General features: G+C 42.7%; 1 protein-coding gene across 3 annotated transcripts; it reads right to left on the bottom strand.

Annotated features, from left to right (window-relative positions):
* Positions 1-3,321: 3,321 nt before the first annotated feature.
* Positions 3,322-7,185, bottom strand: LOC123444511. Of its 3 annotated transcripts, none has more exons than XM_045121244.1 (9): positions 6,878-7,185; positions 6,673-6,751; positions 6,091-6,200; positions 5,098-5,181; positions 4,791-4,871; positions 4,400-4,444; positions 4,217-4,276; positions 4,073-4,134; positions 3,322-3,925 (listed from the first exon to the last, which is right to left on the bottom strand). In XM_045121244.1, exons 1-9 carry the CDS (start codon positions 7,082-7,084, stop codon positions 3,574-3,576), a joined length of 1,080 nt encoding a protein of 359 aa, XP_044977179.1. In that variant the 5' UTR covers positions 7,085-7,185; the 3' UTR covers positions 3,322-3,573. The 3 variants fall into 3 exon arrangements, with proteins under 3 accessions (XP_044977179.1, XP_044977195.1, XP_044977187.1); XM_045121260.1 differs by having other exon boundaries at positions 4,412-4,444; positions 6,878-7,157; XM_045121252.1 differs by having other exon boundaries at positions 4,406-4,444; positions 6,878-7,156.
* Between the last annotated feature and the right edge of the window lie 17,815 nt (positions 7,186-25,000).

Raw genomic sequence — 25,000 nt, 5'->3', positions numbered from 1 at the left:
CCTCTCGGGACTCTAAATATAGGTCAAAGGAGGGCACCAGAGGAGGTGGGGCCCACCTAGGCGGCCTCCTGGCGCGGCCTAGGGCCTGGCCTAGCCAGCAGGTCGCCTGGGCAGCCCTTGGCCCCCCTATGGCCCATCTTCGGTGATCCGGAAGCTTCTGTTTCGCTGATTTTTTATATATTTTTCCTGGAATTTTTCGGGCTTCAGAAATTTGGGTAAAAGCTCCTTCAAAATAGACATCAGCAAACAGAAACTGGAACTGGGTGCACTGAGTTAGTAGGTTAGTCCAAATATGTGTAAAATGATATAAAAGTGTAGCAAAACATATAACAATGTCACCCAAAAGATCATGGAACAAGCAGAAATTATAGATACATTTGGGACGTATCACTGATGTATGAACATATCTGCAATGGTGTACTCCAACTGCTTCTTCTCTTTCTTCAACTCATCCCTGTGTCACATCAAATTGTCCCTGTCTTCAAGGAGTTTCTTCTTCTCGTGCATGAATGAGTCCATCTCTTGCTTCATCGGGTCCATCTCTCTCTCTCTCTCTGCCTTGGCCCTTAACACCTGATGAATATTTTTGGCAGGTTTATCACATAGGCTCTTCTTCTCCAGCTCTTGCTTTAGGTCACTAAGAGCAATCTGTGCATTGCCCAGCTGGTTCAGTGCCTCCTCTTTGTCACCAACCATCTTAGCAAAATTAACCTTAAAAAACCTCAGATCTTTTTCCATCTTTTCCTTCTCTTTCATGATCATGAAGTTTTCTTCGGCATTAACTACAGTCTGCCTCAACCTCAGACTGTTCTCATCATCAAACATGCCCCAGATCCTAGCTAGACTCATCTTCAAAGTGGCATGCCACTCAGGATCAACCCACTACACAAAGGGGCATCTGGGTCCTTCCTACCAATTCAGACAACATAAAATTCTAGTAAGTTAAATAGATGGAAATACATGAACAAAAATTCAGTACATGGCAACACGTAAGCAAAATTCAGTCAACTGCATAATTAAATTCAGTTAATTTACCAACATGACAAAAATCAGTTAACTGAATATGTGGTGGTCAACTGAATATGTGGTGGTTAGATGAATTTCTTCAGTTAACTACATTAAGAAATTCAGTTAACACCATTTCTTCAGTTAACTACATGAAGAAAAACAGTTAGCTGCATTTTTCATTTTATCCATTGACTCAAACAAAGGTTCAGAACTAACCTCATGGGCACAATCCAAAAATCTCCTCCCACTATCCATTGACTCAAATGCCACGAATTTCTCACAAACAGCACGATGTAGACATCTAGCAGGTAGATCTGTAGAAAGCCCACTCCAATTCGAGCTTAAAATGGTTGCAGGTGGCTACACAAAACAGATTGGCTCAGAAAAAATCCCTAAATCAGCAAGAACCCTAACTTAGCTAAATCCTACAACCATGCTCACGGCCTCGCAGTCATCGTCGGAGCTCGTTTCCCCATCGTTCCAGGAAGGCATGGCGGCAAGGAGGTCGATGACGGCAGCTCTCGGAGACGGCGAGCGGCAGCAAGCTCGTATTGGAGTAGGGGAGTGGGAGCACGGGAGTTGGAGCGAGGAGTGAGCGGGTAGGGGACCAAGCCAATGACCGAAGGGGGGTTTATTACCCAGTTTCGACCGGACAACGTCGGTGTGACGGCCGTTAACGGCCACGCCATCCCCGAGTTGGGCCAGGTGGCCTAACCGGTGGGCCCAAACCGTCAGGAAAGCGGTTAAATCGCTAGTCACCACGGTTTTGGGTTTTTTGAAACAACGAACCACGCATTTGGTAGTTTTCTGAAAAGAAAAAAATCCTTTAGTTTTTTGGAACCATAGCCTGTAAACTAGTAGTTATATGCTATTTACTCAATAACGGATGCAATTTTTGAAAAGATGACAGCAACGGAGTGCCGATGCTATGCAAATGATCTGAATGATGCAATGATGAATGCAACAACCAGATAGATCACACGGTGAAACTCGAAATAAAAAAGGAATCTTCTGGAGCGTCAGTCTTGGACTGTTACAACTACTCTGGTCCAAAAAGAGGGAGCACTGCTTTAGTGAATCTTCAAATGGCCTCCAAGATTGTGTCTTCACCAATGCGGACATAGTCGTTACTACTCGTCCGAACACCCATATGCCAAGACTCGAACAACCGCAGTGCACTCGAGTCATCGTACTTCTCAATGGCTTTTGCAATGGTCAGAAAAAAGGCTTGTGTGCATCTGAAAGGCCGGCGAAATTACTTCTTCTCATAGGTTGGATTTGGAGCAAAGTAGTCTCCCATAATCTTGGCATGACCCTCCTCTCTATCACAGTTGATGTATATGCAGCCAAACTGCGATCCTCTCCTAGGCCGCTGAATATCATCATTGAAAATCATTCCTAAAACAGTTGCAAAACCTCTGCCATCTTCTTCCGCTTTGGATGCGACGAGTCCCCGAAGACCATTTGCCTCAACATCTTCATCTACAATTCAAACTACTTGGTTCAATCCAAATGGCTCGGTTCAAAAAGGAACGAACTCACCTGGTCAAACCATCGATACTTGTGGTGCGGTGGTGTTGCACCGGCCAGCCACCATCGTTTCGGCCAAACCGACGGGCGGCGAAGCGTGGGAGTGAGCTGCAGCGGTGTGCAAGCAAGGTCAGATGCGGCGGCTGTCAAAGAGGAAGAAGATCGAGCAATCAGACGAATTGGGGTGAAGGCGGCAACATTTCATCTTGATTACAGCGACGGCGATCGAACGAGCTCGACGTTGTACAGAAGGATGGCGAGGGTCAAGGGAGGCAACGAGGTAGCTACGGGACCGGCGGGCAATGGAGGTGCCCCGGCTAAGAGGCGGCAACGGGGAAGGGCGACAGAGAGGATTAGTTTGTTTTCTCTGAACGATAGCGACGGAGTAAATTTACGGGCGAAATAGGTGTCAGAGGATAAAATATCCTTCTCTATTCGGTTTAAGGAACCGACTAGGTGCCTGTTTTCCTCCTCTAAAGCTGAATAGGGGATCGGTTAAAGTTGGTCTTAGTACTTACTGGATCCAGAGAGTTACTGGATCCAGCGGAAACTCCTCTTCTTTCCCTAGCTGAACCTGCACGAGGAGCGCCTCTGTTCTTCCGTCGTACGGATCCTCTGCTTGATAAATTTTTCACATCACCACGCCCAGCTAGAATTCATGCACCACGGTACATACGGCACGTACAATCGATACAGATAGTACTCACACTGGGCCGTCACCACGCCATACTCAACCACGGTATACGTGGCTGTTCAATACAGTACAAGCGAACAGTCTGAAACTTATTTTGGCATGAACCCCATGATGAATGACCGGCCCAGATAATGGGTCGAACAGATACGAGTCTAACGCCCTTTACATTGTATATACAAATTCTCGGACGCAGGCTATCATTGCGGTATGAGAGTCAATAAGAGTCGGGGTAAAATACCATTTGTTGGAGCCAGGCAAAAAGGCATCGGTCCTCATCACAAAACATACTCTCGATGTAAAAATGAAGAAGAAAAGGTCACATGCATCCTAAATTCCTAATCCTAGTCCTTGGATTCACCCATAACCATGTGAAGCCACCTCAGTTCAATCACTTCCTTACTTAGGTAGGAGATCTGTCGCCCCAACTTTGCCAAGTCCTTCTCCAGGTTTTCGGCATGCTTAGCAGATTCCTGACACCTGACCTCAGCTTCCTCTGCAGCAAAAAGTGCAGCGTCCCTCTTCCTATTAACCAGAATCAACTCTCGTTCATTACGCCAGGTCTCGAGCTTTAATTCCTCATCAGTAAATCTAGCGTCCACCTTCCTGGAATGATGAGCATCTGCTGTTTCCAACGTGTAACAGCCATACTGAATGGCACTTAGTACTGACAGCGCAAGAAAGCAAACCCTTTGCCTACACATATATAATCAAATGTACAGTTTCTCAATAAATAGATAAGCAAATTGATCGTGTGAAGATACGGATACAAAAACAACCTCCTATATATGTCGTGGAATATTTCTAAAAGGCACTATGCTTAGGAACGGAGGGATTGCTTACAATTCCGTGATTTCTCCATCCAGTAATGACTTCACTTTCGATAAAAGAGACTTAATCGCCAACTGAAAGTTGTGAAACAACCATTGTTCAGCAGCTTCACACAACAGATATATCGAGTGTTAAACCTTGCAGTTCAAAGAGTACCTTGAGCATCTCAAAGAATGTGTACTCCTCCTGTTGTCCTTTCCCGCCTCTGTTATCGATCTGTTCCAGTCAAGAGAAAAAGAAAACAATGTTATATTATAGCATTGAGGCTGAACTCTGTCTCCCTGTTAGACTGCAACTTGCACATAATGAATAATGAACGAATTTTTTTGTTAGCCAAACCTTTACCTTCACCTTTGAATCGGTACAGAAGAGTCTGCAAGCAAGCTGCCAAACAAAACAAACATATTTAAACGTTACTGAGCGGTAACACTTAATGGAACATTGGCAGAAATTTGTGATGCTGTAAGTAGTGAATTCATGTTCAATTTTTCTTGTCATGAATAAAAGTTTAGGCCTATCTCATATTCCCGACATCAGTAAAATCAGTAAACAGATGATCAATGAAAATAGGAGACATAGTAGCCTATTCATGATTGCACTGAAGCTGATAGAAATAAGCAAGTTGACAAGAACAACGTTGGTCCTCACTAACAACCTTGAAATTAAAATGAAATATCAACTATCAAGTAAAATGCATTCATAGCAATGTCAGTCGTGTTAAACTAACAACCTTCCCTCCTGTTGAGACAGCCATACGATTCCAGTTTACGCTGTTGATTTCACGAAATCCAAGAACCCTGACAGAACATATCTACAACCAAGGCCTCAAAATTAGTTCAGATTTTTCTTAAATATGCTTCTCTGGGATAACAATCCAGAGTAGCTTGAGCCTAGTGAAGGAAATACACACCATAGACAAAAGAAAGAACAAAGTGAAAAGGCTTACTTCAATACCAACAATGCACATTGCCAACCAGCTTGTACGAGTATGGAAGTATGACCGCCGTAATAAGAACTAAAGAAACTATTCACAATACCTTGGCACAAGCGTCGTTCAGCACAATCATTGAGAGAGGTTCCCCATCTGCATCCTCAGCAAAAATGGGAAGAAGTCTGCACTTCTGTATATATCAATCATCATTTATCAGTTGCCATCAAATTTCCATCATGTGAGCAACAAAGGGAAGCACCGAATGTAATGGAAAACAGTTGCATTGACGAAAAATTGTAATGCTGGAAGAAAAGAATTCATGTTCAAGCTTTTCTTGTCATCACTAAGAATCTGAGGATATTCCTTCTCATGCACACGAAAAAAGAGATAAATTAGAAATATGGGTTCATTAAGGTCCTTCGTATAAAATCTTCATTGTCTGTTGATATGCATGGTATCTGTCTCATCTTTGTTTTCTATCTGCTCTTATCAAATACTCCCTCAGTCCGGAATTACTTGTCGGAGAAATGGATGTATCTAGATGTATTTTAGTTCTAGATACATCCATTTTTGCAACAAGTAATTCCGGACGGAGGGAGTATTTGACACGCCCACAACAATCTCCGTGGACATATACCAAACAATTCTAATTCATGTTCACAAAAGAAAAGACAAGCAGCATGCATCATCCTTGAAAATAGGAGAGTTAGTAGTCTGTTTAAGATTACATTGAAGCTGCTGTAAGAAAAGAGCAAACAAACTACAGTGATCAACTTCCCAAGTACTACTGATAAGTTCCCACCTACATACATATTGCCATGGAAAAATCAAAGAAAAGGAGGATTTGAATACATCCCTTACATAAGTTAATTGTACTGAATTTGTCGGCATAGCAAAGACCAATTTTCCAAATTAAAGCACAAATAATTAACGTTAAGTTACTATGTGGTGTGTTGAATACTGAATCGGAATGGCAATTGTTGATTACGATGGAAGATACAAATAATAACTACGTCAAAGACACATAGGCAAGGCAGATATCTTACATATTGAAGAGCGGAAACATAACAGGCCACCATAGCAAAGGAGAGTATCTCACCTGGTTTATTTCAGCTGTTGACTCCATCATCCATGCGTTACATTTCAGGTAACTGGTAATGACACTTGTAGCCTTGTATCCTTGAATAGGAGCACTACCGCAGGTGGTACCTGTTGCCCCCATATAATCGTAAACAAATTAAGGGACACGTGAAGCTCCATTCACATAAGTAGGCAAAAGACAAGTAGTTCTCTACCATCAGGTCTTAACAAAAGAACAAGGAATGTGTTCACATGCTACACATGAGAAGTTCCTACCCTTCATAGCATGTTGCTTCGGATTAAATGCCAGCTATTTCTTATGCCACCTATGGCAAAACAACTAGTAACAATGTTTGGAAACTAAATGCTCTCATCAAGATTGCCTAGGTTTAAGTTACTTACTCCATAAACAGAGATCAAACTGTGAGAAGTAATGCAAATCACAATCTATCATGTGATGTGCGGGTAGCCGGGTACTGCAGGCACCAATGAACAAGTGAAAGAGGAGCGGGGGGAAACCCTTTTTCAGTAAAGACGTGCATTGCGAAACTATTAGATGACGGATCAAGCGCATCAATTTTTAAGAGCCCGCGGTCCTTACCACTATTTCTAGTAGCATCAGCCACTTGCTTCACCAGGCTCGCCCCAACATTGTCGGCGCTGCTATCCGACTCCATGTTCTTTAAAAGCACGAAGCAACCCGGTTAGTCGACAAATCAAACCCTACGCCCACCGCTAGATCCACGCCCGTCGCTGAATAACGCCGACCAACCTGCGTTGATCGAGACTGAGAGACCCATGATTACCTTGATAGCGTCCGCGGGATCGTTGGTGCCCTGCAGAATGGCGGCGCGGGCTTCGAAGCCGAAGTTGACTTCCTTGGCCGCAAATCGGCGCGCCCAGCGGCGCCGCTCAGCCCCGCCGTAGACCCCGCCGCGCGCGAGCGAGCTCCTCACCACCGAGGAAGAAGACCGCGAAATAGCCATCGCGGCGGCGGCCGCCGCCCGGTACATGGCGGCGCGTGGGTGTGGGGGTGGGTTGGTCCGGCGAAAATAGAAATCGTCTGGTGGGCTCAGGATTCGAGAGAATGGGGGCTTGGGGTGGGGAGTGTTTATATCATGCTTGCGGACAAGTCACCATACTATTTATTGGTGACTAGAGTCGGAGCATCTCTAATAGATACCGTATTTTATATCCAGTTTTTGATGTTATAGAACATGTGTTTTAATGTTTTAAGGTATCAACAAATTTTTTGCTTTTTTAGATGTCCTATTTTAGGGCAAACATTCTTCAAGAGATGCCTTATTTTAGACACATTCAATCAACATTCAAACATTTTTTCAAACTCAACTTCAAACTTACGAACTACAAACCATCATTTGAACTCGATTTCATAAACCTAAACTTGATTCTACATAACCTAAACTCGATTTGAACTCGAGTTCACAACGTACGCCAATCAAACTCATCCGACGAATCGAATGATCCGTCTGATGTCCACCCGAAGGAGGAGGAGCTCAACTCGATTACGGTCTTCACCGTTGATGGTCCAGCCTCGTCAAGGTTCTTCTTCTTCTCCATCTCGCGCTTCCAAAAGAATTCGCGCTCGTACCGCACGTACTCGGGATGCTCCCGAGCAAATCGAGCCATTGCCTCGTCGTCGGTCTCAATCACCCTCGTCGGCTCCTCCTTCTTCTTCACCAACCGGGTCTTCACCCGGTTCTTCATCGGGGGCCCGACGAAGATGGCGTCCTGTAGGGAGGTGATGTCCGGGAAGTTGAGCTCCTCCCGGGGAACGCCGAGCCGCCACCCAACGATGTCGTACGCCCGAGCAACCAAATCGGCGGTGTCGAGGGTGCCAAGGTAGTAGCGCACGCTCTCGTGCTGCAGCTCCGCGCTCCACCGGCCCGACGGCCTCACCCTCACGCCCTTGTAGCCGGAGCTCGCCTTCGTCTTCTTCGGTGGCGCCATGGCGGAGGCGACGGCTAGGATTTGCGTGCGGGGGTAGGGAGCGACGACGGATGGGGCGGAGCATGGGAGCAGGCTAGGCAGCACGGGAGCGGCGACGACGAACCCGATTTGGGGGCAGGGAGCTCGGGAGCGGCGGCGAACGGGATTTGGGGGGCGGCAACTAGGGTTTGTGGGGACGGATGCGATTTGGCGCGGCGGTGGGTGCGGACGGCGGCGGCGCATCGGAGGATGGCTGGATGTGAGCTGCGGCGACAGATTTGGTCGGTCGGGCGGTGGCGGTAGGTGGAGAGCGGGAGGAGGAAGAGCGGTTGGGCGCGCACTTGAAAATGAAAAGGATAGGGCACGTCTCCGCGTTGTCCTCTCCACCCCAAATAAAGGGCACAGAGGGGCAAATTTTAGGTTTGCCCCATTTTAGGACACCGTTTAGGGCACCTATTTGAGTTGTGTTTTTGCCCATCAGTACCCTAAAAAGCGACTTTTTGACACGAAGACTAAAATAGGGCATCTGTTTAAGATGCTCTCATTGGATCTCAATCCCATGATTGAACCAAAAAAAACTGAACATACATGTGTACTGATTGTAGAGAGAGATATGTAGTGCGGGTTGATTTATATAGAGTGAAGGATTGCCTCAGCAAAAAAAGATATAGTCTAACTCATGACCAAATCTGGACCATTCATTTTACATCTTTTGACCCGAAAAACTACTGATGCATTGGATACACAGATCAGTTCGGTGCATAGGATATGTTCGTTTGGGGGAGGGGATGTGGAATGTTCTGTCATTCTCCTTCACATGGACAGCTACAGGGATTCCCCTGCACCCACCGCCGAGCCCTACATGTTGCACTTAAAAAATGTATTAAGTTAATAATTACAATAACTATCAACTTCATCAATAATTATGTAGCCTTTATTTATGATTGAAACATTTAATAAGTAATTGTAGTTGTTTCATCATCCAAAATGATATTCTACATATTATCTCACCGTTGCATATCAGGACTAAGAGAAAAATCACGAATGCATGTAAAAGTTTTTTGCCATTTGTTGGTCGTGCATGCATCATAATTAATATATTGAAGAGATGGTCAATCCACCAACCATGAAGAATAAATCAAAGAGATGGCAAAGGCGTTCTTCTATGACCTGTACCTGCTGAACCATATTGAGGCTTTGGTTACAAATGAGATGAATGAGAAATTAACGAAAGAGTTTTGAGTTAAAGAGATCAGCGACGCCCTCTTCCATATCGGCCCGCTAAAAGCTCCGGGACCGGACGGTTTCCCTGCGCGCTTTTACCAGCGAAACTGGGATGTTTTAAAGGAAGAGGTGGTTGGAGCTGTTTTGCATTTCTTTTCAGTTGGTGCCATGCCGAGTGAGCTGAATACCACTACCATTGTTCCCATCCCCAAGACTAACCAAGCGGTGGTACTTAAAGATTTCCGGCCAATCTCCTTATGCAATGTTATCTACAAAGTTGTGTCAAAGTGCATCCTGAACCGATCGAGACCTTTTCTAGACGCCCTTGATACGTCTCCAACGTATCTAAAAAAATTTATCGTTCCATGCTATTATATTATCAACTTTGGATGTTTTATATGCATGAATATGCTATTTTATATTATTTTTGGGACTAACCTATTGACCTAGAGCCCAGTGCCAGTTCCTGTTTTTTCCTTGTTTTTGACCTTTTTCAGATAGGAATATCAAACGGAGTCCAAACGGAATAAAACTTTCGTCGTGATATTTTATGGAAAATATCAAAAATACCAGAAGAAAAAGATACCGAAGAGGAGTCTCGAGGAAGCCACGAGCCAGGGAGGCGCACCCAACCCCCTAGGCGCACCTGGGGGGGCTCGTGACTCCCTCGTGGGTCCCCCTGACTTGTTCTCGATGCCATCTGGTCTTATAAATACAGAAACCTCCAGAAATAAACCTAGATCGGGAGTTCCGCCGCCGCAAGCCTCAGTAGCCAACAAAAAACAATCGGGAGCCCGTTCCGGCACCCTGCCGAAGGGTGAATCCATCTCCGGTGGCCATCTTCATCATCCCGGTGATCTCCATGACGAGGAAGGAGTAGTTCTCCCTCAGGGTTGAGGGTATGTACCAGTAGCTATGTGTTTGATATCTCTCTCTCGTGTTCTTGAGATGTCATGATCTCGATGTACCGTGGGCTTTGCTACTATAGTTGGATCCTATGATGTTCTTCCCCCTCTCCCTTCTTGTGATGAATAGAGTTTCTCCTTTGAAGTTATCTTATCGGATTGAGTCTTTAAGAACACTTGATGTATGTCTTGCACATGTCTATCTATGGTGACAATGGGATATTCATGGGAGTACTTGATGTATGTTTTGGTGATCAACTTGCGGGTTTCGTGACATCGGGAACCTATGCATATGGGTCGGCACACGTTTTGACTCTCTGGTAGAAACTTTGGGGCACTCTTTGAAGTTCTATGTGTTGGTTGAATAGATGATTCTGAGATTGTGTGATGCATATCGTATAATCATGCCCACGGATAGTTGAGGTGACAATGGAGTATCTAGGTGACATTAGGGTCTTGGTTGATGTGTGTCTTAAGGTGTTATTCTAGTACGAACTCTAGGATAGATTGATCAGAAAGAATAACTTTGTGGTGGTTTCGTACCCGACAATAATCTCTTCGTTTGTTCTCCGTTGTTAGTGACTTTGGAGTGACTCTTTGTTGCATGTTGAGGGCTAGTTATATGATCCAATTATGTTATCATTGTTGAGAGAACTTCACTAGTGAAAGTATGAACCCTAGGCCTTGTTTCCACACATTGCAATACCGTTCGTGCTCACTTTAATTATTAATTACCTTGCTATTTTTATAATTTAAGATTACAAAACCTATATCTACTATCCATATTGCACTTGTATCACCATCTCTTCGCCGAACTAGTGCACATATACAATTTACCATTGTATTGGGTGTGTTGGGGACACAAGAGTCTCTTTGTTATTTGGTTGCATGGTTGCTTGAGAGAGACCATCTTCATCCTACGCCTCCCATGGATTGATAAACCTTAGGTCACCCACTTGAGAGAAAATTGCTACTGTCCTACAAACCTCTTTACTTGGAGGCCCAACAACGTCTATAAGGAGAAGGTTGCGTAGTAGACATCAAGCTCTTTTCTGGCGCCGTTGCCGGGGAGGTTAGCGCTTGAAGGTATATCTTTAGATCTTGCAATCGAATCTTTTAGTTTCTTGTTTTATCACTAGTTTAGTTTATTAAAGAAAACTACAAACTAAAAAAATGGAATTAAGGTTATCTCATATGCTTCATCTTTTTAATGTCTTTCGTGAAAATGATGGAAATGAAAATTGTGCTCAAGTGCTAAAAGAAGAATTACATAGAATGCTTGGTATAAAATATGTGAATGATGAGCATGATTGCAATGTTGTTAGTATGAATTCTTTGAATACCCATGATGCTAATGATATGCAAAGCCACAAGCTTGGGGATGCTATGTTTGATGAAGATGATCTTTTTAGTTCCCCCACTTTGAATGATCAAAATTATTGTGATGAAAGCATGCCCCTATCTATGATGATTATTGTGATGATACTTATGCTATAAATAAGAATGATAATAAAACTTGTCACAATTATGAGTACCCTCTTACTGAACATTACTCTTTTAATGTGGAAACAATTCGTAGTGTTCAAGTCTTTTACGATACTCCCACTACTATTGATGAGAATAAATTTCCTTATGTGGAGAGTAGTAAAATTTCTATGCTTGTAGATCATGAAAAGAATGCTTTAGGTGATGGTTATATTGTTGAATTCATTCATGATGCTACTGAAAATTATTATGAGAGAGGATCATATGCTTCTACATATTGCAATAATATCAAGCTTCCTCTCTATGTGTTGAAACTTTTGAAGTCATGCTTGTTTTATATTCCTATGCTAGTTGATTCTTGCTCCAATAAATTGTTTGATCACAAAATCCCTATGCATAGGAAGTGGGTTAGACTTAAATGTGCTAGTCATATGCTCCATGATGCTTCCATTATGTTTCAATCCTTATCTTTTATGTGAGCATCATTGAAATCATCATGCCTAGCTTGAAAGGCATTAAAGAAAAGTGCTTGTTGGGAGACAACCCAATATGTATATTTATTGTTTTTGTGTGTTCACATTATTAATTTACTATATTAATCATGTTTTATTTCCTTAGTTTCAATAAATTGCCAAGTAAAGCCTTTATGATTAGTTTGGGTGATAGTTGTTTGATCATGCTGAAAAAGACAGAAATTGTGCGCTCGCGAAATCATTTCTAATTTCTATCCAGAGAGTGATTTTAGATTGATTCTTTTTTATTATGATTGATATAAAAATTTCCTTAATTTTCATAATTAGTTTCGAATTTTTGGAAGTGCAGAAGTATGGTTATCATTCAGATCATTACAGACTGTTCTATTTTTGACAGATTCTGTTTTCAATGCATAGTTTGCTTGTTGTGGTGTTTCCATAGATTATATTGAGCAATATAAATTGTGAAAATAGTAAGATACAGTAGGCATTGTGTGAAAATAATTATGAGTCTTGTTTTGACAGTACCCAAGTGATTGATTTGCTCATTATCATACTAACCCATCTCACGAAGTTCCGTTAAGTTTTGTGTTGTGAAGTTTTCAAGTTTTGGGTAGAGTTTCAATGGACTATGGAACAAGGAGTGTCAAGAGACTAATTTTGGGGATGCCCAAGGCATCCCAATCCATATTCATGGATACCAAAAATCCTAAGCTTGGGGATGCCCCGGGAAGGCATCCCCTCGTTCGTCTTCAATCCATCGGTAACTTTACTTGGGGCTATACTTTTATTCACCACATGATATGTGTTTTGCTTGGAGCGTCATTTTATTTTATTAGTACTTGCTTTATCTTATTTACATTAAATTTTTGCATCATTTAGTTCAATAAAAATGTCAAGGATAGCCTTTACCATGCTTAATTTGCAAGTTTAGGAGCTGCTGTTCCAAAACAGAAAGTTTGCTTGTAGTGCACAAATTCCCTAGAATTTTCCGTATGTCAGAATAATTTGAAATTTGGACACAGTATGATATTATAAATTCTCTACAGCGTGGAATTGTTTCAGATTTTTTGGAGTTAATTAAGTATGGATCTTGCTCCATTCTTCACAGACTGTTCTGTTTAGGTAGATTGTTGTTATGTTTGCATGGTTCGCATATGTTTGCTTGTTTAATGATTCCATTTGAGGATGGGAGTTTTAAATATGCAGAGGCATTTAGTATGCAATTTCAAATAATGATTTTAGTGATTTTCTATAGTAGAGGATGATAAAGTTTTGCATTGATTTATACTAACCTATCTCACGAGTTCTTGATTGAGTTTTGTGTGGATGAAGTTTTTAAGATTTCGGAAACCGTCGTATGAGAGGAATTAAGGAGACACAAAAAGCTCAAGATTGGGGATGCCCAAGTCATCCACAATCCATATTTCAAGAAGTCTCAAGCGTCTAAGCTTGGGGATGCCCCGGTTGGCATCCCACCTTTCTTCTACAACAATTATCGGTTATTATCGGTTGAACCTAAGTTTTTGCTTCTTCACATGTTTCGTGCTATACTTGAAGTTTTTTTATTTTGTTTGAATAAGGTACTTAGGATCTGAAATTATTATATGGGATAGTCTTCACATAGCCAAATAATTATTCAACAACTCATTGAGCTTCATTTATATCTTGTGGAGTAGTTTGTCTTTTGCTCTAGTGCTTCACTTGTATCTTTGTAGAGCATTGAAATGGTTTTATTTTATAGAAATAGTTGAAGTTTCATGCTTCACTTATATTATTTTGAGAGTCTTAAACATCATGGTAATTTGCTTAGGTTATGAATCTAGTCCTAATATGATGGACATCCAAGAGGGATATAATAAAAACTTCCATATAGAGTGCATTGAATACTATGAGAAGTTTGATTCTTTGCATATAGTTTTGAGATATAAAGATGGTGATATTAGAGTCATGCTAGTGAGTAATTATGGATTGGTAGAAATGCTTGTGTTAGATTTTGTGATTTCCGTAACATGCACGTATGGTGAACCGCTATGCTAGGAAGTCAGAGCATGATGTTTTTATTGATTGTCATCCTTTGTGTGGCGGTCGGGATCGTGTGATGGTTAACTCCTACCAAACCTTCCCCTAGGAGCATGCGTCTATCACTTTGTTTTGATTACTAATAAAACTTTCACAACAATTATGTGAGTTCTCTCTGACTAATGTGAGTCACGGTATATACGCACTCTCACCATTCCACCATTGCTAGCCTCTCTAGTGCCGCACAATTTTTGCCGGTGCATAAACCCACCATATACCTTCCTCAAAACAGCCACCGTACCTACCCATCATGGCATTTCCATAGCCATTCCGAGATATATTTCCATGCAACTTCCACCGTTCCGTTTATTATGACACGCATCATCATTGTCATATTGCTTTGCATGATCATGTAGTTGACATCGTATTTGTGGCAAAGCCACCATTCACATCTTTCATACATGTCACTCATGAGTCATTGCACATCCCGGTACACTGCCGGAGGCATTCATATAGAGTCATATCTTTTGTTCTAAGAATCTAGTTGTAAGTAAATAAAAGTGTGATGATCACCATTATTAGAGCATTGTCCCATGTGAGGAAAGGAAGGAAGCTATGATTCCCTCACAAGTTGGGATGAGACTCCAGACTATAAAAATAAAATATAAGAGGCCAAAGAGCCCACAAAAAATTAAAATGAAAAAAATGAAGAAAAAAAGAGGCCAAAGAGGCCAAACAAAAAAAAGAGAAAAAGAGAGAAGGGACAATGCTACTATCCTTTACCACACTTGTGCTTCAAAGTAGCACCATGATCCTCATAATAGAGAGTCTCCTATTTTGTGACTTTCATATACTAGTGGGAATTTTCATTATATAACTTGGCTTGTATATTCCAATGACGGGCTTCCTCAAAAGTGCCCTAGGTCTTCGTGAGCAAGCAAGTTGGGTGCACACCCACTAGTTCCCTTTTGATCTTTCATACACTTATAGCTCTAGTGCATCCGTTGCATGGCGATCCCTACTCATTCACATCGATATCTATTAATGGGCATCTCCATAGCCCGTTGATATGCTGAGTCGATGTGACCATCTCCTCCTTTTTGCCTCACAACCTCCATCATATTCTATTTCACCTATAGTGCTATATCCATGGCTCACGCTCTTGTATTGCGTGAGAGTTGAAAAAGTTTGAGAAAGTAAAAGTGTGAAAACAATTGCTTGACTAAGACCGGGGTTGTTCATGATTTAAATACGTTGTGTGGGGAAGATGGAGCATAGCCAGACTATATGATATTGTAGGGATAACTTTCTTTGGCCATGTTATTTCGAGAAGACATGATTGCTTTGTTAGTATGCTTGAAGTATTATTGTTCTTACGTCAATATTAAACTTTTTTGCTTTGAATCATATGGATCTGAATATTCATGTTACAATATATGTTAGGTAGCATTCCACATCAAAAATTCTGTTTTTATCATTTACCTTCTCGAGGACGAGCATGAATTAAGCTTGGGGATGCTTGAGACGTCTCCAACGTATCTATAATTTTTGATCATTCCATGCTATTATATTATCAACTTTGGATGTTTTATATGCATGAATATGCTATTTTATATTATTTTTGGGACTAACCTATTGACCTAGAGCCCAGTGCCAGTTCCTGTTTTTTCCTTGTTTTTGACCTTTTTCAGATAGGTATATCAAATGGAGTCCAAACGGAATAAAACTTTCGCCGTGATTTTTTATGGAAAATATCAAAAATACCAGAAGAAAAAGATATCAAAGAGGAGTCCCGAGGAAGCCACGAGCCAGGGAGGCGCGCCCACCCCCCCTGGGCGCGACTGGGGGGCTCGTGACTCCCTCGTGGGTCCCCCTGACTTGTTCTCGATGCCATCTGGTCTTATAAATACAGAAACCTCCAGAAATAAACCTAGATCGGGAGTTCCGCCGCCGCAAGCCTCTGTAGCCACCAAAAACCAATCGGGAGCCCGTTCCGGCACACTGCCGGAGGGGGAATCCATCTCCGGTGGCCATCTTCATCATCCCGACAATCTCCATGACGAGGAGGGAGTAGTTCTCCCTCGGGGCTGAGGGTATGTACCAGTAGCTATGTTTTTGATCTCTCTCTCTCTCTCTCGTGTTCTTGAGATGTCATGATCTCGATGTACTGTGGGCTTTGCTACTATAGTTGGATCCTATGATGTTCTTCCCCCTCTCCCTTCTTGCGATGAATTGAGTTTCCCCTTTGAAGTTATCTTATCAGATTGAGTCCTTAAGAACACTTGATGTATGTCTTGCACGTGTCTATCTGTGGTGACAATGGGATATTCATGTGAGTACTTGATGTATGTTTTGGTGATCAACTTGCGGGTTTCGTGACATTGGGAACCTATTCATATGGGTTGGCACATGTTTTGACTCTCCGGTAGAAACTTTGGGGCACTCTTTGAAGTTCTATGTGTTGGTTGAATAGATGATTCTGAGATTGTGTGATGCATATCGTATAATCATGCCCACGGATACTTGAGGTGACAATGGAGTATCTAGGTGACATTAGGGTCTTGGTTGATGTGTGTCTTAAGGTGTTATTCTAGTACGAACTCTAGGATAGATTGATCAGAAAGAATAACTTTGTGGTGGTTTCATACCCGACAATAATCTCTTCATTTGTTCTCCGCTATTAGTGACTTTGGAGTGACTCTTTGTTGCATGTTGAGGGTTAGTTATATGATCCAATTATATTATCATTGTTGAGAGAACTTCACTAGTGAAAGTATGAACCCTAGGCCTTGTTTCCACGCATTGCAATACCATTCGTGCTTACTTCTATTATTAATTACCTTGCTGTTTTTATAATTTCAGATTACAAAAACCTATATCTACTGTCCATATTGCACTTGTATCACCATCTCTTTGCCGAACTAGTGGACGTATACAATTTACCATTGTATTGGGTGTGTTGGGGACACAAGAGACTCTTTGTTATTTGGTTGCAGGGTTGCTTGAGAGAGACCATCTTCATCCTACGCCTCCCATGGATTGATAAACCTTAGGTCACCCACTTGAGGGAAAATTGCTACTGTCCTACAAACCTCTGCACTTGGAGGCCCAACAACGTCTACAAGGAGAAGGTTGCGTAGTAGACATTAGACCTCATTGGCATAGAACAGAGCACTTTCATCCCAGGAAGGCTCATTAGTGATAACACGCTTATCGCTTTTGAGTGCCTCCATGCCATCCAGAGAGGTAGAAATTCCAGTGAGTCCTTTTGCGATTTCAAGATGGATCTTTCAAAAGCTTATGATCGTGTGGACCGGAAGTTCTTGAAGGGTATGCTCTTCAAGTTGGGTTTTAACCCAAAATGGGTTGGTTGGGTCATGGCTTGTGTCTCTTCAGTCCGCTATGCTGCGAAAATTAATGGAGAGATTTCTGAAGAGTTCTCCCCTTCCAGAGGTTTACGCCAGGGTGATCCTTTGTCTTCCTACCTGTTCCTCTTTGTTGCTGATGGTCTATCCAGATTGCTAAAGAATGCGGTTAGGAAAGGCGAACTCAGAGAGTTAAAGATAGCCCGTTCTGCGCCAGGGATCTCGCATTTATTTTTTGTGATGATATAACTCTTTTTTCGAAGCCAATGACCAACAAGCTACAATGGTTAAAAGGGCGATCGAGGAGTTTGTAAAGAGCACGGGCCAGCTGGTCAACCATGAGAAAAGCTCACTCCTTTTCAACTCGGAGTGCCCGGAAGCTAGGTTGGAAGAAGTGAAGGGTGCTCTGGGCGTACAAAATTGTACTTTCGAGGATAAATATTTAGGACTCCCCACGTCGGAAGGGAGGATGAAGGCGGACAAGTTTCAGCCAATCAATGACAAGTTCAGCAAAAGGCTTTCCGACTGGAATGAGAAATATATGACCATGGCTGCAAAAGAGGTTCTCATCAAATCTGTTGCTCAGGCATTTCCCACTTACACGATGAGTGTTTTTAAGATGTCGGTGAGTTTTCATGAAGATTATATGAAACTCATTAGGCAATTCTTCTGGGGGGAGGATCATGGACAGAGGAGAGTTCGTTGGGCCTTTTGGGATTGCTTGACCAAACCTAAATCCCAAGGAGGAATGGGTTTCCGTGACTCTTGTTGTTTCAACCAGGCTCTCTTAGTGCGTCAGGCTTGGAGACTAATCCAGTTGCCGGAGAGTTTATGTGCTCGCCTACTCAAAGCAAGGTACTACCCTAACGGCAATGTCCTTGATACAATGTTTTCTGGTGAAGCATCACAAGGGTGGAGGGGAATTGAATTTGTTCTCGAGCTTCTGAGGCAAGGTGTAATTTGGAGAATTGGAAATGGTAACTCCATCCGTATTTGGAGGGATAACTAGATCCCTACTGAACCGTCCCTAAAAATTCTTGGAAGCAGGAAATAGTCCTGGGCTCGCAGAGTGTCTGATCTCTTTTTACCGGAGAGTAAGGCATGTAATGAGGAGCTGGTGAAAGTGGTTTTTTGGCCAAATGATGCAGAGGTGATCTTAAAGATAAAGATCCCTAGTCATGAGATGTAGGATGCTCCTGCTTGGCACTATGAATCTTCCGGCCAGTTCTCTATTTGTTCTGCGTACAATCTGGCATATAATTTGAAGCACAACAACGGCATCCGGACACGTAGTAGCACTGCTCCTAAGGGTGAAAGGAGTATGTGGAACTTGGTTTGGAAGGCTGATGTTCCAAACAAGGTTCGCTCTTTTGGCTGGAGGCTGGCTTGCGATAACCTTGCTACAAAGGTAAATAAATGCAAAAGAAACCTGGAGATAGACAAGACGTGTAATATCTGTGGAAGGGGTTTTGAAAATAGTTTTCATGCAGTGGTGGTGTGTACCAAAGCACGTGCCTTGCGTGACCAGATGCGCGGAGTGTGGGATCTTCCAGAGAAGGGGTCTTTTCATACACTGGGCCGAACTGGCTTCTATTACTTCTTGCAAAATTCAACCCAAGGCAGCGGAATCTGGTCCTCCTTCTTTTCTGTCGTGCGTGGTTCCTTCGTAATGACGTGGTTCATGACCAAGGGATATTATCCATTATTGACTTGGTTAGATTCCTGCAAAACTATGTTCTTACTCTTTCGGGTGAGTGCCTTGCTACGGATGTTAAGGGAAAGAAAGTGATTGGTACTGCAGCCCCCCTAGCGAGGCACATATCTGTGTTGAACAAACCTGGCCCGAGTCTAACAGGAATGATTTGTTGGACCAAGCCTCCGGTCGGTTGGCTCAAAGTTAACACGGATGCTGCGTTCGTGGCCAGTTCTGGAGAATCTAGCATTGGGTACATTATAAGAGATTATATGGGCAGATTGCTAAGAGCTGAGAGCGTTAAACTACTTGCTTATGCAAGTGTTGAAGAGGCTGAAGCTTGTGCTTGTGTCACTGGGCTGAAGGCTGCTCTGACTCTGGGAAATGGAAAGATCATCGTTGAATCTGATTGTGCGACAGTCATTTCAAACATTCTGTCTCGTGCAACCCCTTTAGTTGCTTGGAGAGAGCATTATATATTGACTAGGGAGCTGCTGCAGACTAGACCTGATATTGTTTTTCGTAAGATAGGGAGAGAGGGCAACAAGCGTGCACATGAACTAGCTAAGCTTTCTCAGATCAGTGGTAGGGGGCGACCTTTGTGAGCCATCAACCTCCGCATCTGGAATTGTTGTTGTAATCTGATTGTAATGATGATGATGTTCTATTAATATAATTGCAATCTTTCCCCTCAATTTTTTTTAATATTTTGGTCAACATAATTGATACGTCCATTTTGCATCATGCTTTCATGTTGATATTTATCGCTTTATGGGTTATTATTATACTTTGTGGAACCTTACTTATGCCTTTTCTCTCTTATTTTGCAAGCTTTATTTGAAGAGGGAGAATACCGGTAGCTGGAATTCTGGACTGGAAGAGGAGCAAGTCTGAGTCCTCTATTCTGCGCAACTCCAAATTCCCTGAAAATCAACGTGGATTTTTTTGGATTTTATAAAAAATACTGGGCGAAAGAAGTGTCAGAGGAGACCAACCAGGGGCCCACAAGCCAGGTTGCCGCGACCTACCCCCTTGGCCGCGGCAACAGGGCTTGTGGGCACCCTAGCGGCCCACTGCCCCCCTCTTTTGCTATATGAAGGGTTTCGTTCCAGAAAAAATCAATCGGGAGCTTTTTCGTGGTTTCGCCGTCGCCACGAGGCGAAACTTGAGCAGATCCAATCTAGAGCTCCGGCAGGACGATCCTGCCGGGGAAACTTCCCTCCCGGAGGGGGAAATCGTCGCCTTCGTCATCACCAACACTCCTCTCGTCGGAGGGGAGGCATCTTCATCAACATCTTCATCAGCACCATCTCCTCTCCAATCCCTAGTTCATATCTTTTAACCAATCTCCGTCTCGCGACTCCGATTGGTACTTGTAAGGTTGCTAGTAGTGTTGATTACTATTTGTAGTTGATGCTAGTTGGATTACTTTGTGGAAGAGTTTATGTTCAGATCCTTGATGCTATTCATTACACCTCTGATCATGATTATGATTATGCTTTGTGAGTAGTTACTTTTGTTCCTGAGGACATGGGATAAGTCATGCTAATAATAGTCATGTGAATTTGATATTCGTTCGGTATTTTGATATGTTGTATGTTGTCTTTTCCTCTAGTGGTGTTATGTGAACGTCGACTACATAACACTTCACCATATTTGGGCCTAGAGGAAGGCATTGGGGAGTAGTAAGGTGATGATGGGTTGCTAGAGTGACAGAAGCTTAAACCCCAGTCTATGCGTTGCTTCGTAAGGGGCTGATTTGGATCCACTAGTTTAATGCTATGGTTAGACGTTGTCTTAATTCTTCTTTTGTAGTTGTGGATGCTTGCGAGAGGGGTTAATCATAAGTGGGAGGCTTGTCCAAGTAAGGGCAGTACCCAAGGGCCGGTCCACCCACGTATCAAACTATCAAAGTAACGAACGCGAATCATATGAACATGATGAAAATAGCATGACAGAAATTCATGTGTGTCCTTGGGAGCGCTTTTCCTCTTATAAGACTTTGTTCAGGCTTGTCCCTTGCTACAAAAGGGATTGGGCCACTTGCTAGACCATTGCTACTACTTGTTACTTGTTACTTTTTGCTTGCTATGATTCACCTCACTACACCATCACTTGTTACCGCTACTTTGAGTGCTTGCAGTTATTACCTTGCTGAAAACCGTTTATCAGAGCCTTCTCCTCCTCGTTGGGTTTGACACTCTTACTTATCGAAAGGACTACAATTGATCCCCTATACTTGTGGGTCATCAAGACTCTTTTCTGGCGCCGTTGCCGGGGAGGAAGCGCCTTTGGTAAGTGGAATTTGGTAAGGAAACATTTATACACTGTGCTGAAATTCATTGTCACTTGTCACTATGGAAACTGTTCCTTTGAGGAGTTTGTTCGGGGTATCTTCACCACGAACGGAAGCACGAGAAGTTGTTCCTCAACCTGAGGTACCTACTGAAAATATCTTTTATGAAATTCCTTCTGGTATGCTTGAGAAACTGCTGGCTAATCCTTTTACACGAGATGGATCTTCACATCCAGACTTGCATCTAATCTATGTAGATGAAGTTTTTGGTTTATTTAAGCTTGCAGGTTTGCCCGAGGATGAGGTAAATAAGAAAGTCATTCCTTTATCTTTGAAGGATAAGGCATTGACATGGTATAGGCTATGTGATGATACTGGATCATGGGACTACAATCGGTTGAAATTGGAATTTCATCAAAAGTTCTATCCTATGCATTTAGTACATCGTGATCGGAATTATATTTATAACTTTTGGCCACGTGACAGGGAAAGCATAGCTCAAGCTTGGGGGAGGCTTAAATCAATGCTATATTCATGCCCCAATCATGAGCTCTGGAGAGAAATTATCACTCAAAACTTTTATGCTCGGCTTTTCCATGAAGATCGTACCATGCTTGACACTTCTTGTACCGGTTCTTTTATGAAGAAGGATATTGACCACAAGTGGAATTTATTGGAAAGAATCAAACGTAACTCTGAAGATAGACTTCCGGAAACTGAACAAGGCAACTAGGAAATACCATTATCCTTTGTCATTTATTGACGAGATGCTAGAAAGGCTATCTAAACACACACACTTCTGCTTTCTAGACGGTTATTCAGGATTCTCGCAAATACCTGTTGCACAATCTGATCAAGAGAAAACCACCTTCACATGCCCCTTCGGTACCTTCGCTTATAGATGCATGCCTTTTGGCTTGTGCAATGCACCTGCCACCTTTCAAAGATGTATGATGGCTATATTCTCTGACTTTTGTGAAAAGATTGTTGAGGTTTTCATGGATGATTTCTCCGTCTACGGTTCTTCCTTTGACGATTGCCTCAGCAACCTTGATCGAGTCTTAAAAGAGATGCAAATATACCAACCTCGTCTTGAACTGGGAGAAGTGCCACTTCATGGTTAATGAAGGCATCGTCTTAGGACACAAAATCTCTGAGAGAGGCATCGAAGTTGACAAGGCTAAGGTTGATGCAATTGAGAAAATGCCTTGCCCCACAGATATCAGAGGTATACGAAGTTTCCTAGGTCATGCTGATTTCTATAGAAGGTTCATTAAAGACTTCTCTAAGATTTCTAGGCCTCTTACCAACCTCTTGCAGAAGGATGTTCCTTTTGTTTTTGATGAGGATTGTGAGGAAGCTTTCGAAATACTTAAGAAGGCCTTGATAACCGCACCTATTGTTCAATCACCAGACTGGAACTTGCCCTTTGAAATCATGTGCGATGCTAGTGATTATGCCGTTGGTGCTGTTCTAGGACAAAGAATTGACAAGAAGTTGAATGTCATTCACTACGCTAGTAAAACCCTAGACAGTGCCCAAAGAAACTATGCCACTACGGAGAAGGAGTTTTAGCAGTCGTGTTTGCATGTGAAAAGTTTAGATCTTATATAGTTGACTCCAAAGTCACTATTCACTCTGATCGTGCTGCTATTAAGTACCTCATGGAGAAGAAGGACGTTAAGCCTAGGCTCTCCTGCTACAGGAATTTGATTTTCACGTCGTTGACCGAAAGGGTGCTGATAACCCTGTAGCAGATAACTTGTCTAGGCTGGAGAATGTCCTTGGTGACCCACGACCTATTGATGACAGCTTTCCTGATGAGCAATTGAATGTCATCCGCACTTCACATAGTGCACCGTGGTATGCTGATTATGCAAACTATATCGTAGCCAAATACATACCACCCAGTTTCACCTACTAGCAAAAGAAGAAACTCTTCTTTGATTTGAGACACTACTTTTGGGATGATCCTCACCTTTACAAGGAAGGAGTAGATGGTGTTATCAGACATTGTGTGCCTGAACATGAACAGGGACAGATCCTATAGAAGTGTCATTCCGAGGCCTACGGAGGACACCATGCTGGAGACAGAACTGCTCATAAGGTATTGCAATCAGGTTTCTATTGGCCCGCTCTCTTCAAGGATGCGCGTAAGTTTGTCTTGTCGTGTGACGAATGTCAAATAATAGGGAACATCAGTAAGCGTCAGGAAATGCCTATGAACTATTCACTTGTCATTGAACCATTTGATGTCTGGGGCTTTGATTATATGGGACCCTTCCCGAGCTCCAATGGGTACACTCACATCTTAGTTGTTGTGGACTACGTCACTAAGTGGGTAGAAGCTATCCCCACTAAAAATGTTGATCACCACACCTCTATCAAGATGCTTAAAGAAGTCATTTTCCCAAGATTTGGAGTCGCTAGATATCTGATGACTGATGGCGGTTCACACTTCATTCATGGTGTTTTCCGCAAGATGCTCGCTAAGTACGATGTCAACCATAGAGTTGCATCTCCTTATCATCCTCAGTCTAGTGGTCAAGTGGAGTTGAGTAATAGGGAGATCAAATTGATCTTACAAAAGACCGTCAATAGATCTCGCAAGAATTGGTCTAGCAAACTCGATGATGCGCTATGGGCTTATAGGACTGCTTATAAGAATCCCATGGGCATGTCGCCGTATAAAATGGTTTACGGTAAGGCCTGTCATTTATGTCTTGAGCTAGAACACAAAGCTTATTGGGCAATCAAAGAGCTCAACTTTGATTTCAAACTTGCCGGTGAGAAGCGGTTGTTTGATATCAGCTCATTAGATGAATGGAGGGCCCATGCATATGAGAATGCCAAGTTGTTCAAGGAAAAGGTTAAGAGATGGCATGATAAAAGAATACAAAAAGGAGAGTTCAATGTAGGTGACTATGTCCTACTATACAATTCTTGTTTAAGATTCTTCGCCGGCAAGCTCCTCTCTAAATGGGAAGGTCCCTACGTTGTCGAGGAGGTATATCATTCCGGTGCCATCAAAATCAATAACACGGAAGGCAATTTTCCTAGAGTGGTAACCAGGCAAAGAATCAAGCATTATATCTCTGGTACTCCCATAAATGTTGAGACCATCAATATCATAACTCCAGAGGAGTACATAAGGGATGTTTATTAGCCTGTTTCAGACCCTGAAAACCAAGAGGTATCTGTTTTGGTAAGTAATTGGACTCCGAAACTTTTCCAATAGGAATTTTTCTCCGTTTTGCAATTTATGGAAAATTAGAAAAATAAAAAGCAGGCCGGAGAGCACACGAGGCGGCCACAAGCTTGGTTGCCGCGGCCTCCCCCTTGGCCGCGGCAACAGGGCTTGTGGGCAGCTCTTGTGCCTCCTGGACTCATTTTTCTTGCGGAGCACTCCTTCTGGCCCAAAAAAATCATTATATGTACGCCCGAGGGTTTTGATGTCCATATCGCGTAGTTTTCCTCTGTTTTTGTTTCGAGCTTGTTTCTGCTGCAGATCTAGAT

This window comes from Hordeum vulgare, chromosome 1H, assembly GCF_904849725.1.
Source record: "Hordeum vulgare subsp. vulgare chromosome 1H, MorexV3_pseudomolecules_assembly, whole genome shotgun sequence".
NCBI lineage: Eukaryota > Viridiplantae > Streptophyta > Magnoliopsida > Poales > Poaceae > Hordeum > Hordeum vulgare.
Note: the sequence above shows the minus strand (reverse complement) of the source record. Positions and strands in the feature narration are given on the sequence as shown.

Coding starts and splice junctions, on each gene's coding strand:
- LOC123444511 (XM_045121244.1), bottom strand. CDS start 7,084: ATGTACCGGGCGGCGGCCGCCGCCGCGATGGCTATTTCGCGGTCTTCT. Junction 6,201..6,672: donor TGATGCTACTAGAAATAGTG/GTAAGGACCGCG, acceptor TGGGGGCAACAG/GTACCACCTGCGGTAGTGCT. Junction 3,926..4,072: donor GATGGAGAAATCACGGAATT/GTAAGCAATCCC, acceptor ATATATGTGTAG/GCAAAGGGTTTGCTTTCTTG.